Source organism: Rhodamnia argentea, chromosome 9 (assembly GCF_020921035.1).
Source record: "Rhodamnia argentea isolate NSW1041297 chromosome 9, ASM2092103v1, whole genome shotgun sequence".
NCBI lineage: Eukaryota > Viridiplantae > Streptophyta > Magnoliopsida > Myrtales > Myrtaceae > Rhodamnia > Rhodamnia argentea.
The window spans coordinates 7,947,447-7,962,683 of NC_063158.1; the positions used below are offsets into that span (position 1 = coordinate 7,947,447).

The 15,237-nt window shown below is 38.5% G+C and overlaps 2 protein-coding genes and 1 long non-coding RNA gene across 9 annotated transcripts; 1 reads left to right on the forward strand and 2 right to left on the reverse strand.

Moving 5' to 3' along the window:
- Positions 1-1,524: 1,524 nt before the first annotated feature.
- Positions 1,525-5,672, reverse strand: LOC115744453 (pentatricopeptide repeat-containing protein At1g28690, mitochondrial). Of its 7 annotated transcripts, none has more exons than XR_007199795.1 (2): positions 3,512-5,672; positions 1,525-1,912 (listed from the first exon to the last, which is right to left on the reverse strand). XR_007199795.1 is itself a non-coding variant. In XM_048285770.1 (2 exons), exon 1 carries the CDS (start codon positions 5,562-5,564, stop codon positions 3,981-3,983), a length of 1,584 nt encoding a protein of 527 aa, XP_048141727.1. In that variant the 5' UTR covers positions 5,565-5,672; the 3' UTR covers positions 2,514-3,747; positions 3,935-3,980. The 7 variants fall into 7 exon arrangements, 4 of the variants coding, with proteins under 4 accessions (XP_048141727.1, XP_048141728.1, XP_048141726.1 ...); XR_007199797.1 differs by lacking the exon at positions 1,525-1,912 and adding an exon at positions 2,514-3,133 and having other exon boundaries at positions 3,560-5,672; XR_007199796.1 differs by lacking the exon at positions 1,525-1,912 and adding an exon at positions 2,514-3,133.
- A 5,038-nt stretch (positions 5,673-10,710) lies between these two features.
- On the forward strand, positions 10,711-11,341 carry LOC125316608. Its single transcript, XR_007199741.1, has 2 exons — positions 10,711-11,062; positions 11,187-11,341. It is a non-coding gene; the product is annotated as an uncharacterized LOC125316608 (long non-coding RNA).
- Positions 11,342-13,923: 2,582 nt separating this feature from the next.
- LOC125316652 lies at positions 13,924-14,426 on the reverse strand. Its single transcript, XM_048285509.1, has 2 exons — positions 14,372-14,426; positions 13,924-14,264 (listed from the first exon to the last, which is right to left on the reverse strand). Exons 1-2 carry the CDS (start codon positions 14,424-14,426, stop codon positions 13,924-13,926), a joined length of 396 nt encoding a protein of 131 aa, XP_048141466.1.
- Between the last annotated feature and the right edge of the window lie 811 nt (positions 14,427-15,237).

Genomic DNA, 15,237 nt, shown 5'->3' on the forward strand with positions numbered 1-15,237 from the left:
TACAAATAATATAGGCTAAGCCCATTTGATTTATATAATTAATGATTGATAAGTATGAGGCTTTGTAGGATCGCTATTAATTATTTTTAAAAGCCTGTTAGATAAATGGATCGTTCATTATTTAAATGTTTTGATGATACCTTAGAAATAATATTTCTTTGGAAATGATTTTTTTTTTTTTTGGGCCAAATTTTGGAAATGATTGAAAAAATTGGAAATGAGAAGAAACCGAATAATAATGAGAAAATGAGAGGATCTCTAGAAGTTTGACTTGATTGGAGATGTTGTTTAATGTCACAGATGGTGGGCCCCGTCGTTGGTGATGCCCGTCGGATTAGTCGGTTTTTGGCCTCTTTCTTTATTGTTGTAGGTAAGCGGACTGCTCCGCGTTTAGGTCGAAAATGACATGCGGTAAGGACCAACACAGTCGCGGGGTTTTGTCCTCCTCTCGGAGACCTCCACAAAACATAATATTCAATGACCCAATTAGTTAGTTGAATTTTAGCATAATATATAATTTGGCCTAGAAAGCGTCGACACTCTTCGATAATCTTGGATATGCGATCGACACGTGATCAACGATTCATAACTCTAGTAACTCACAAGTCCAGCATCTCGACACGCTATTTTGACACGCACGAGATCAATTTTAATCATTTTCAATAAATTATAGGTCAAAATATAAATTTATATGTACTTAAGCCATACACGTGGCGTGTCGTGTCGCCTGTTGGTGCTATTTAAAATGTGATATTTGAACTTTAGCTCAACATACAATATGATCCCTAAGCTTTTAATTTATTCAATGCGATTCCTAAACTTTTGGTTCATGTTTAATCTAGTTTCCAAACTACTTGAAAATGTTTATTGTTGTCCACGAACTTGAATTATTAAAAGGATAATACTGAATATTTGCATATAATTTAGGGACTAAAATAAACATGTACTAAAAATTTAGTGACTATATGAAAAAATTTAAAATGTAAAGACGACATTATATATTGGGCTGAAGTTCAAAAGCCATCACATATTGCTTCCTTAATCGAGTCTCTAGTTGGCGGATCATGGGCGGCGGACATCATTCACGTGCGTACTTAACTAACGTGGATTATAGCTTGTACGTACAGCACACTAACAAAAAACAAAGTCGATTGTATGAAGCTTTCTTCCATAAAAGACAGGAGGAAAACACCGCTAGAGTATGGAATGGAATGGAATTTAGCTACGAGACAGCAAGAGATCTGTCGCGAGGCAAATTGTCTGCTTACACGTCGTCGTATTGGGCGGGTGTTGTCGTGTTCCCTGGTTAGGTGACACGTGGCGAGGCATGGATGCTAAGCATCGTCCAGCCTCTCGTTCTAAGGTGGAGGAAGTAGTGTGATCTGTAGGGATCATGAACTCAATCAATCCAATAATAAGAATCTGAGGCGCATGTGATTCGAGTAGATAGGGAACATGGATTGTGATTATTCCCAGTGAAGTAATTATGCACTGATTTGAGTCTCTGAAAGAGCATCTTTTCACGTGTTGATATGGTTCTTAATCTTCAACATATCGAACAGAACTGGCCACAATAATAGTTATTGCCAGGAGAACAACACATTAAAAGGTTAAAGCGCGTACTTTATAAATTATTTCTTGAACCATGTTAGAAATCGACGCGAGGCACTTCTTGTGAATTGTCTTCTGTCACAATCCAGAGGTTAAAGAGCAGAACGGTGGGCTGCAGTCTCTCATCCCTTCTTTAGTTCCACTGTTGGCTGTTGATTTTGTCCAATTAGCACTTTAACTATTTCCCACACCCTTGAATCAGTCCCTCCTGCCTCTTGAGTGGCTTTTCCTTTAAGTTGTTCCTCCAATCTCCTGGTCTCGTAATACCAATATGTTCCCAATGCTAGTTGTTAATTACAACCTGAAAAGTCACGAATAAGTATATATTCTGAAGAATAGAATTGCCTGGCTGATCCTCACGCAGAAAACCGACACAGTTAACATAACATTTTGGGGAGGCCTCAATAGAATCTCTCACGTGTTTTCACATCAACCAAAGTGGTAGAAACAAGTCTTCAACTAACAGTTATTCACTGAACCTACCCAAAAACAATGAGATGGATAGTCACATGACTTAAGATGGGAGGCTACAGCACAAAATCTTTGATCTTGGGAGCTTATATTTAGTTATTCTTTGTTAATCCTTAGCAAGGTCTAATGACATCCAATATACTTATCCAACAATTTTTTTTTGGCTAAACATTCATCCTACGTCTGAACAGCCTAGACAACAATTCTGCAAGTGAACATATTTGCTTCTTAACAAATATATGCACCCATTTATGCACACATGAATCGTGCGGGACATGAAATAGGTATTAGATTCAAACAGCTCAATTTGACTATGTCCATTAACAAGTTTTGAAAGCCCAAAACTTCAGCACAATAACAACACTGCTCCAAGGTCAACCTCAAACATCACAACTATAGATCCACTCTCTTCAATTTGACGAAGAACTACATTCATCAAGCATCAAGTGTCAACATGATAGCAACATCCAATCAGACAATCTAGTTTACAAAGTCCATCCCAGTTACTAATCAATCCAAGACTATCTTCAACATCAACTTTACACTGATAATAACCCCAAAACCTATATTCAAACTATTATATTTCTTGGCAAAAAGATCAACAGAGATAAAGAAAAGATGCAGATCATTTCTCAAAGCCCAAGCAATTCATCCACCATTGGATCCTGTTTTGAGTACTCCTCCCCACGATCCTTGTCGGACGCATGCTATACTACAAAACAAATGTCTTCCACTTTGGACTAACCTAAAGAACCATAACAAGATAGCTGTCCTATAACCAAACCATCTCCATATCTGGGCCTCCTTCCTTTTGGTACATGGAGAAAAAGTGATAAGTCGAGGTTAACAGTGATCTCTTCATTTTTAGATGTTATACTTCCTCTGCTTGAATAGCAGCTTTTGTTATTTATCTCTTCCCATATCTCTTTAGCCAAGTCTATACGTACAGCTGACAAAACTATGTACTGATGCCTCACTTCTGGCATCATTCTGTAAGTTTCATCCATGTATAGCTTCAAGAAACATACCATATCCAGATACCTCGGACATACTGTCGAAACGTGCCATTCTACGAGGTCAGATTCCTACAGCAAGCCACAAACTCTAATTTCAAGGGCACTAGCAATTCATAAGGTTCCAAGGATTGTCATTTCTTCTTGAACTTGCCAAGTATACTCTAAGAGATGCATTCTTCAAGAAACGTCGATTAGAATTATGTTCAAGAAATTCACGAGAACTAAGGTCGACAGCTCCTATGACGACAGAATAGGACAACAGAACAACAAAAAAGGTCATCAACAAGGGAAAAGATATAGGTCTCATATGCTAATGCATGGCTACATCTTAAAAAGCAAAAAATAGATTGAAGCACTACTAGCATTCAGTATCAAACAGAGAAAATTATGTAAGAAATTAGAGAATCACTAACTTTGATGTGAAGGAATGTGGACAATGGTCTATTTCCAGAAGCTCTCACCAGCAAGTATCAAACCAAAGCAGCATCCATTGCAGTAACAAGCCCAGCATGTATTCCTTCACAGGCTGCAGATTGCAGCAGAGGATCGACCTGATACTACTGATCAAGTACTAGTCACTCGGACACTCACTTTTCCGGCATTCGTGCCGAACCACACCATGACCATATCAGCCTGCAGCTGGTTTGCTCTAATACATCAACACCTGAGTCATTGGCTTCGCTATCAGGTTTAGCCTCCCCAGCATCTCTCCATTGCCATCGTATGGCTTGGAAATCATCTAGGATGATAACCTGAATTTAAGCTTGATGACAACGAAAATCTGCACCATAGAACATGTTTCGTACATGTAATGACCATGAAATCGACATGTTTACTTGTTGACTAGATTACCAAATCTCCAACATGTAGGACTCTCATTATCTAATTAGCCTCAACCCAGCTGCAAGCGGTGTCTTTAGATATCCCTCTTGCCTTCATTAACTCCCTCAGTTGAGTTACACTGTCCCATTTTCCTGCATGTGCCAATGTATTAGACAAAGCGACATATGCCCCGGGCCGACCCTTGGCATTCAACTTAAATAGTTCGTTGGCAGCTACACTTGCCATCTCAATATCAGCATGCAACCTACATGAACTAAGCAAAGCGGCCCAAACATCAGAGTTGGGCTTTTCAGGCATTTTCATCACAAACTCCCATGCCCAGTTCAAACTCCCTGCACGTCCTAAGAGATCAACCATGCAGGCATAATGCTCCATACCCGGTTTCAGTGTGTAATCTCTCTCCATGCTCAAGAAAATCTCATGGCCCTTAGCTACTAAGCCAGCATGGGCACAAGCAGAGAGTGCACTGAGGAATGTCACGGAATTGGGCTCAATTCGCTGTTCACGCATTGCACCGAAAAGATCAAGAGCTTTATGGGGGTCTCCGTTCTTTCCATATCCATCTATCATGGAAGACCATGTAAAGACATTCCGGTTAGGCATACATTCAAATAATGTGCATGCATCCTCAAGTTTCCCGCATTTGGAATACATGTCTATAAGAGCACTGCCCATTTTTACATCCAGGACATGACCAGTTTTTACTAGTTGACTTTGGATTTGTTGACCGACTTCATATGCTGCCATTATGGAACAGGACCCGATTACACTGGCAAAAGTAGATAGATTAGGCCGAAATTCCAACCTTTGCATCTCAATGTAAATCTCAAGAGATCTCTTTGCAAATTCACTCGACTTGCTGTAACCTTCAATCATGGCATTGAAAACCACGACATCTTTCTCAATCGTCTTCCTGAATATCTCTTCTGCATCCTCAAAAGACCCTTGATTCATATATCCAGTAATCATTGAGGTTGAACATATGACATTCTGTTCCAGCATCATATCGAACACAGCCCTAGCATAATCAACCCTTTCATGCTTAACATATGAGTCAACCAGCGCCGTATAAAGAACATCATCCGGTTCAGTGTCTAGTCTCAATATCTGGGCATGAACGACCCCGGTTATTTTACAAGGCAAGTCCACATCCTGGGCCTGAGTAGACGCCTTCAAGATCATGGAAAAAGTATACCCATCAGGCCTCTCGCCAACAGAAACCATTCTGCGTATCAATTCGAAAGACTCTCCAACTTTCCGTTGTCTGACGCACCCGCCAATCATGTAATTAAACGCGGAAAGAGTTCGCTGCGGCATTTCATCGAACACCGCGCGAGCATAACTGAGGCAGCCGCTTTTCAGATGCAGTATGAGAAGCTTGATGGAGATGTTAGTGTTGGGATTCAATCCGGTTTTGAGGATGTAGGCATGGATCTTTTGGCCGGGAGAAGGATTGTCGGAGTTGATATAGTGTTGCAGGGCCGAGGGCAGAGAGTCCGGAGACGTATGGGAGAGCAGTTCTCGTGTTGGCGGGAAAAATTTGGTCTTTTCAGCCAAGGAGCGAGAGTAAGATCTTGATGAGAAAACCAGCAACCTGAGAGAGGACGATCCGCCATTTCTCATGATACCATTTGAGAGCGGGCAATACAGTGTCAGCCGGAGTATCAGAAATGACGCAGCAAAGCAACGGAAGCGTTCGAATTTTTGGCGATTGGAGCGACGTCACTGTGATTCTCGCTCAAGCAAAATCAAAGATTTGCAAAATATTTTTTTTAAATAATTATTTGTATAGCTTAAAATATTAATTATTATGATTAATAATTTATATATAAATATTTTTATTTCTAATGAAAATATTTTTCGTTTATTTATTTTTATACGAGATATAAATGATCATTATAAAAATAATTACAAATTTTTTATTTTTTTACGAAACAAGCCGAGCCTAAAAAGTGTTGCCGTTGTTCGCAAGTTGTTCTTAACGATTATGTGAAAATTATATGCAATCATTTATCCATAAAAATTCTTCAACCAAGAAGCAATTTATTTTATTTGTTGTTTTTTTGGCTCCTATGCATTGGCATTCTATTAACTCATCAATTAAAATATCAGAGGAAGAAAAGTTCACAAGGGGAAAGTACATTTGTCCTCATTAACAAGGCCTAATTTCATGAATTTTGCTGATGTGATATACTTGTTAAGCACTTTAATAAGGAGGACTTACAATTCCTATGTGATGCTCTTTCTTGTGTTGTATGTGACTTATATGGGCACATTTCACTGAGCAATGCCTTTTACATGATTGTTAATATCACATGTTTGGTATTCCGAATTGGCCTATGTCTCGGCGTAACTACATTTACAACGTGCTTTTAATTTGAAAATGAGTGAAAATGTGTTGATTTTGAATTGAAATCATGTTGTGTCGACTTCAAAATTTTTTCGGTAAATTACTCACATATTGTCGGAGGTTACCCGAAGAGACAAGCTCATTAAGAGACTTGAGGAGCTCGAGCCAATCCATGATTAATTGCATTTTCTTAATTAACAACTTCACGAAAGGGTAAATTCGCTAACGTTCAATTAAAGTTAATTACCAAGAAAAAAACAAAAACTAGAAGTTGTTACGTGTTCAATCGAATGATTGGACCGATTAGCTCGCCCACCCAATCCTATTTTCAGCACAATCCTGATTAATAGTGCATTTGGGCACGACAAGCTTTGCTAATCCTTCTTTTCAGGCGGGTGAGTTTGTCGAAGCAATATCGCCCTTCAACTTAACATATAATTCTACGATTTTTGAATAGATCTGGGGAGTGAGGCAATAAACTTGTTAAGCTTCATCATAAAAAGTTTTGTATATTTCATAGCACTGATTTTTTTTTTTTTCCAATTATGGACGATCGACATACATGTATATGTGCGTGTGTTGAATCGTGTGCATCTTTTGTCGCGTGAATTGAGATCTATATAAAAATCTATCTTATTGAGATCGCTATCACTTTTGAAGAGAACCAAGAAGTCGAAAGGGGTTTCTAGGTCTCCATCTTCAATTTTCGATTTCTCCAGGAAGTTGGAGAGAGAGAGAGAGAGAGAGAGGAGTGCTCGAGATACTGAAAAAAATGAAAAGAGTTTGAGAGATCTACGACTGCCCTTCTGTAACTCCATTGAGTTTTCCCTTTCTGCAGCTCCATTGGAGAGAGAGAGAGACGGGTTGAAAAAGGCTTTTAGGGTCGTCCATAAGGAAGATTGCTCAGTGGCCATGAAGAGGATGCCCAGAAATTGGGTGGCCGGGGCTATATCGGTGTCCTCCTGCAGGAGTCTCTATAAGGCAAAAATACTTCTTTTGTGGCATAGCAACAAAGACTCTCCCATCTCTCTCTCTCTCTCTCTCTCTCTCTCTCTCTCTCTCTCTCTCTCTCTCTCTCTCTCTCTCTCTCTCCCTTTGACAGCATTAAGAAAGCACCATCAATACACTTTCATGTCTCTCCCTTCCCCACCTCCCCCAATAAAGACTCTACACATGAGTAACGAAGGCAATGGAACTTTGACCGAGAGAGGAGGGAGATGGACAACCAACTATCGCACGAAGCAAAGAAAGCAAACCTCCAATAGGATCCATCGAGCGAGGGTTTGTGTGTATGTTAATGCCCCGATTCTGCTCTTATTTCAAACAAAGGCTTGAAATGTCCTTCTTTTCTTAAATAAAAGTTTGAAGTGACTATATTAGTCTCAAATAAGGCCCCTTTTACTATTTTTGATTTTTTTCCCTTTTTCTTCCTTTTCTTTCTTTGTTTTCTTGTTCTTTTTCATCGGTGGTTGGCGTGTGCCGGATACCGACCACCGGATACTGGCCACCGACGACCCTCCCCCTAGGCGAGGCAACGATGAGGGCGGAACTCATCGACCACGAGCGACGTTCGGCCCTTGTCGGATATGGGAAAGCGTCGCCTCACCCGGGCATAGCCGAGCCCTTGCCGGCCCTTGCCAATGGCTCCTTCAAAAGAAAAATAAAAAAAGAAAATGAGAAGAAAATTAAAAAAAAAAAATTAAAAGTTAAAAATGGTTGGGAGGCTCTTATTGAAAATGGTCACTTCTGACCCTTATTGGAAATAAAATTTATATCGGGCCTTATTTGAGAAAATCCCCCGATGTGCCAAGCCGAAACTTGGATCATCGACGAGATCGCACCCCTCATTTTCGATATGCTTCAATTGGTACCGTTAAACTCCTTTACTTCTTGCGATTTCGATCTCACGGTGTTGCTTTTTCATCTGCAGTCTCTCTCATTTCGATTAGTGAGGATTTTGTTCCCCCTCCCATATGCCCCGATTTTTTTGACAATTCATGTGCACACTATAGTCTTATGGGTATTGTTCTTTCAAGGGTTAATACCATGGAAAATCTTAAATTGGTATACTAGTGACAAATTTATTCCAAACTATTTTTTTGATTACGAAAAATCCCAAACCGGTATACTAGTGACAAATTTATCCCAAACTATTTTTTTGATCACGAAAAATCTCAAACTGGTACACTTGTGACAAATTTACCACAAACTATAGTCTTATGTTTTTTCCTTCATTGTATTGAGGTCACACGTAACAATTCTTTCATAGATTTTCGAATTTTCTCGATTAAATAAGTTATAAGAATTATAATGCAATAGCCACCTGACTGGACCTTGAACATAAAGCAGGGGACCATTTGCTGTCCTCTAGCCCGAGACAGAGACATTCGATAAAATCACAAGAAATGCCACAACCGCACATGGCATGAGATGGAAATAATCGTCGAGGAGCGAGCAAGTTGCTGTGGAAATCCAAAAAAATGTGGCGTTATGTAAGGGATTGTAGCATCACTCCTTGCATGATCATGCCGATATGACACAACATTACAAAATTATGAGGTACAAGAAGTGTCAAGTGTTTTAAAATGGTTGGTTCCTTAACCAACTGCTTTAATAAGGAGACACGACCCAGTCGCTTACAAGTAATGTGGAAGAGTTCCAAACTGGACCAACTGATTATAAAATAGTTTGGGGTAAATTTATCATAAGTGTACCAGTTTGGAGTTTTTCGTGATTAAAAAAATAGTTTGAGGTAAATTTGTCATAGATGTACCGGTTTGAAATTTTTCGTGGTATTAACCCTTCTTTCAATGACTAGTTGTTTTTAGCAATTTCTTAGCAATTTGCATTCCTTATCAGGTTTCATAGAAGTGGTTAAGCCACAATTTCCTGGCATCTTCAAATACTGCTAAGAGGTTAGCACCGTCTTTGTAAAGAATGATTTAGAATATGGGAGTTTGAAATCCAGATAATGAGATAATGTCGTTTTTTTTATAACGAATCTTTATTTTGTTTTGCCTTTGATCATATTATCATATTGGATCGAATAAGATTGCGTAATGTAAAAGAAGATTGAGTAATCTAATAAAAACTTTCGTGGGCGAATATTTAATCTTTCAATATCTATTTTAGTTGTAGGGTTAGCTCATGAATTCTCAGAATAAATGAATTGGATACAAATTTTGTCCTAATCAACCGACTTTATCGAGAAAGATTACTTTTTTTAAGGCCAATAAGTTGAGAGCGAGATTTCGAATCAACTTATTGGTCTTATGGTATATCTCACTATAGAGAATGATAATAGCGGAGCTAATAGTTACTTTCTCTTCAGGTTACTGCAAGAATTTGTTGAAAGACATGGAGACGGATCGGAAGTAGTATACTCTTTATCTGGATGGTTAAAGGACAATCCATCAAGTTTCCATGTCAAACTTGTTTCTTGGCCTGAACTTGCTGGTCAGATTTTACTTTGCGTTGCTTATTGCCTAGCACTTCTATTATTCTTTTTTTCCTTAAATAACCAAATGGAGTTTCTCTGATTGTTCTTTTTTTTTTTTTTTATGTCTCAAGGAGCTAAAATGTGCAATTACGGATTCTTATTTTGAACAATTCTAACTAAAAAACTTCCTTTCAGATTTTTTTGAAGAAAGAGAGTTTGTTTGCAGTTTTTTTTTTTCCCACGACATGGATCAGTGCTGGTAGGTTTGGAGAGACCACTAGATATGTAGGTTTTAATAATTCTTTAGGGGCTACAAGCATTAGGAAATGAGTTTCTCCATATGAGATTATCCATTATGTCATGTCAAAATAATGTTGCTGATGAGGACGCTTGAGTTCAACCATTTATTAGGATATTGCCATGCAGACAGATTGCTGCCTTGAATTGAGATTTGAACAGTCCCACTCGCAACGTGGATGCATGCAACTTGGTTTATGGATAGAACTTTCAAATTGAATGGGGATCTTGTTGATACATTCCCTCCCCTGCTACATATTCAATATCTATTCTTAGATTATTTCATGGTTTGATTAAACAAAACACAAGCATAAGGTATATTTACTTTGCTTGATGTGTGCAGAAGCCAGGGAAGAATTTGATGGTAAATGCTCAGTTCATGTCTATAGTGTGCAAACTTGCATCCCCAAGGATCAGGCGGCTCTTTCGAATGCTGAATATGTGCAGGCAGAAGAGTTTTTTAGCCAGAGTGCAAACACTGAGAATTGTCTGAGAGGTAACAGGTACGTTGCCTTGGTTCAGCTTTCTGAGTATCTATGTGCATGCAGGTGTCATTGAACATAGAATTTTGACGAGGACTAACCATGATGACTTCTCTACATGATTTTTCAGGTTGTGTACGGTAGCAAATCCCTTTATTACGAAGTGCAGAGAGTGAATTATTTGATTTGGGAGCTCCCAAGCTGAATGGCGCCAGGGCCTCAGGACCATCAAATACTGTCCATCAAAAGTTACCCCCAGCACAACAGAGAAAGAATGAACAGACAAGCCAAAACAAGTTGGAACAATCAGTTGATGTGTTTAATGATGCATAAAACGAAGGTAATGGTGCAGGAGTTCATGATCAACCCACCAAACTGCCTGCGGACAAAGAAAAAGTTGCTAACTTGCCTGTGAGTAAAAAGTTGGGCCAGAATGGTAAGAACTCTTCCACAGCTGGGGGTTCTCTGGCAAATCTATGGGGTCGTGCTTCACCCACAACAAAATCAAGTGGTGGCGTAGCAGAAATTAGCAGCACCGCTCCAAGTTCCACCGGTTGTTTCTATAACCACCAGTCTCTTTCGAAAGTTGGCTTCAATCCTGTGAAGTCTTGTAAAACTATTCTTTATAAGGAATATTACAGAGTTCCCTCTGTTAATGAAAAATATCTCTTCATCAGTTAGTGCAGAAGCCCAAATTTGTGCACATGAGGAAGCAGAATTGGACAGCGATGATGAGGGTCTGGATGTCAATCTTAAGAGACGCACCAAGCCTGAAGGCAGTAGAAAAAGAAGAGTTGTATTTGATTTCTCAGATGAACATGACGAAAATGAAGATGGAGTCAATTCGGCATCACCTGATTTTCCAAAAGCCCTGTCTATCCTAGCTTCAAAAGAGAGAAGTGTTGGATACTAAATCCTATCAATCTAAAATCAAATTTGCAGAAACATGCCCAATTCATCAGTTGTATCACTGATCAGAACGAGTATATCACAAGGACATACCATAATTGCCACAAACTAGATGCCCCTTTGCGATCTCGAGAGTTCCTTCATACGGGTAATCGTCTCTATTTACTGTGTGATGAATAGAGATGATGCAATTTTAAGTTTATTATTTAAGTGATAATTGAGAGATCAAGCTTAAAATACTTATGCTGCCTTAACAGAATGTTAAGATGATGACTTATTATTTATAATGTCCGGAAGTGAAATAACCCGGATATTTCACTTTATACGTCTTTTTACCGGATGAGAGTTATGATGGAAATTTTTTGCTGGAGTTCTTACGTGAACTGAAGTTAGACATTGAGTGTGTCTAACCTATCACTTGTACGGTATTAAATAGAAAGACATACGCTCCATGTGGAAGGAGAAAATACCGTAATACGTATTTCATATTACGTATGCATAAACCGACCAATGAGAGTAGGTAAAAGTTCAGATATTAACTTTTCTAAGTCGTGTGAGACTCTCGAGGATAAGAATTCCTCAATTGGTGCCCTCACGACTCTTCATTATTTTCGAGATTTCTATTTAGTGTTCGTTATCTTAAAGTATTGCTTGTAGTCATGAAATTAATTCTATCTACGGAGACACTTCTAGAAAAGTGAGCTGAACCGAGATTAAGAGGTCTAATGGAGGAGGAAGATCGATTTAGAGTTTTAAGTCACATTATAGATTATATTCACAAACCGGTCAGTTATGATTATTTAGTATGATCATAATTGTGAATATAACGTATCATACTTAAATGAGATATATATGTGTGTGTGTGAGTGATCGATCTATAGCACAGCATAAAAAAAATTCACCATTGATTATCTTCGCGAAGGGCTAATACCACGAAAAAACCCCAAACTGGTACATTTGTAACAAATTTACCTCAAACTATTTTTTTAATCACGAAAAACTCCAAGCTGGTATACTTGTGACAAATTTACCCCAAACCGGTACACTTATGATAAATTTACCCCAAACTATTTTATAATCAGTCGGTCCGGTTTGGAACTCTTCCACATTACTTGTAAGCGATCGGGTCGTGTCTCCTTATTAAAGCAGTTGGTTAAGGAGCCAACCATTTTAAAATACCCGACACTTCTTGTACCTCATAATTTTGTAATGTTGTGTCGTATCGGCATGATCATGCAAGGAGTGATGCTACAATCCCTTACATAACGCCACATTTTTTTGGATTTCCACAGCAACTTGCTCGCTCCTCGACGATTATTTCCATCTCATGCCATGTGCGGTTGTGGCATTTCTTGTGATTTTATCGAATGTCTCCGTCTCGGGCTAGAGGACAGCAAATGGTCCCCTGCTTTATGTTCAAGGTCCAGTCAGGTGGCTATTGCATTATAATTCTTATCACTTATTTAATCGAGAAAATTCGAAAATCTATGAAAGAATTGTTACGTGTGACCTCAGTACAATGAAGGAAAAAACATAAGACTATAGTTTTGGGTAAATTTGTCACAAGTGTACCAATTTGGGATTTTTCGTGATCAAAAAAATAGTTTGGGATAAATTTGTCACTAGTGTACCGGTTTAGGATTTTCCATGGTATTAACCTTTGAAAGAACAATACCCATAAGACTATAGTGTGCACATGAATTGTCAAAAAAATCAAGGCATATTGGAGGGGGAACAAAATCCTTACTAATCGAAATGAGAGAGACTGCAGACGAAAAAGCAACACTATGAGATCGAAATTGAAAGAAGGAAAGGAGTTTAACGATACCAATTGAAGCATATCGAAAACGAGGGGTGCGATCTTGTCGATGATCCAAGTTTCGGCTTGGCACATCGGGGGATTTTCTCAAATAAGGCTCGATATAAATTTTATTTCCAATAAGGGTTGGAAGTGACTGTTTTTAGTAAGAGCCTCCCACCCATTTTTAACTTTTAATTAATTAATTATTTTTTTAATTTTCTTCTCATTTTATTTTATTTTATTTTTTTCTTTGAAGGAGCCATTGGCAAGGGTCGGTAAGGGCTCGGCCGCGCATGGGTGAGGCGATGCTTTCCCATATCCAACAAGGGCCGAACCTCACTCATGGTTAGTGAGTTCAGCCCTCATCGTTGCCTCGCCTAGGGGGAGGGTCGTCGGTGGCCAGTATCCGGTGGTCGGTATTTGGCACACGCCAGCCACCGGTGAAAAAGAACAAGAAAACAAAGAAAGAAAATGGAAGAAAAAGGGAAAAAAATCAAAATAGTAAAAGGGGCCTTATTTGAGACTAATATAGTCACTTCAAACTTTTATTTAAGAAAAGAAGGATATTTCAAGCCTTTGTTTGAAATAAGAGCAGAATCGGGGCATTAACATACACACAAACTCTCGCTCGATGGATCCTATTGGAGGTTTGCTTTCTTTGCTTCGTGCGATACGGTTGGTTGTCCATCTCCCTCCTCTCTCGGTCAAAGTTCCATTGCTTTCGTCAAACACACGGCGAAACGTGTATGGATCGCTTCCATCATTTCTTTCGCGGTGCGGTCAATTGGCAGACTACTCTTTAAATGTTCTTGTATGGATTGCTTCATTGATAACAAGCAGATCCTGTTGCTCTTTCCCCAAGTGGCAAAACGTGTCATCTCAATTGCTGTACTGGTCTCAATGAGATTAGCTGGCTTATCTTCATAAAGAGCCACATGAACATCCGCCAGCTCCATAGCAAACAGAAAATCCTCTTTCCATTTCTTAAAATTTGAACCATGAAGAACCTCAATCGTAATGGAGTTGCCGTTCACGGAGAAGGTAACTGGAAAAACAAGCAATGTAAATAATCAGCATCAAGTGAGTACTTTGTAACTTAAAAAACCTTATAAGTACACAACTAGAGAGTTACATGTACCATCATACAATCACCTTTGGGTAGATTGTATAACGTGTAGTTGTAAACTCTCCACATGTCAACGGTCATCGGAATATATTCCAATCTTCGTGCAATATAATCTATAATGTGACTTAAAACTCTAAATCGATCTTCCTCTTCCTCCTCCATTCACAGTTTCTAGAAGTGTCTCTTTAGATAGAATTAATTTCATGACTATAAGCAATACTCTAAGATAACGAACATTAAATAGAAATCTCGAGAATAATGAAGAGTCGTGAGGGCACCAATTGAGGAATTCTTATCCTTGAGAGTTTCACACGGCTTAAAAAAGTTAATATCTGAACTTTTGCCTACTCTCATTGGTCGGTTTATGCATACGTAATATGAAATACGTATTACGGTATTTTAGAATAATTTAATAAAAAGGTGAAAGACTTCGGGGGGCGGGGGAATACGTTCTAAAAAAAATAGTGAAAAAAAAAAAAAAAAAAAAAAAATTAAAAAAAATGAAAAAATAAAAGGAAAAGGAAAAAAGAAAAAATTTCTCCTTCCACATATGGAGCGTATGTCTTTCTATTTAATACCGTATAGGTGATAGGTTAGACACACTCATTGTCTAACTTCAGTTCACATAACAACTCCGGCAAAAAATTTCCATCAAAACTCTCATTTGGTAATAAAGACGGATAAAGTGAAATATGTGGGTTATTTCACTTCCGGACATTATAAATAATAAGTCATCATCTTAACATTCTGTTAAGGCAGCATAAATATTTTAAGCTTGATCTCTCAATTATCACTTAAATAATAAGCTTAAAATTGCATCATCTCTATTCATCACACGGTAAATAGAGACGATTACCCGTGTGAGTGGGCTAATTTTTCATTTGTCCGACAT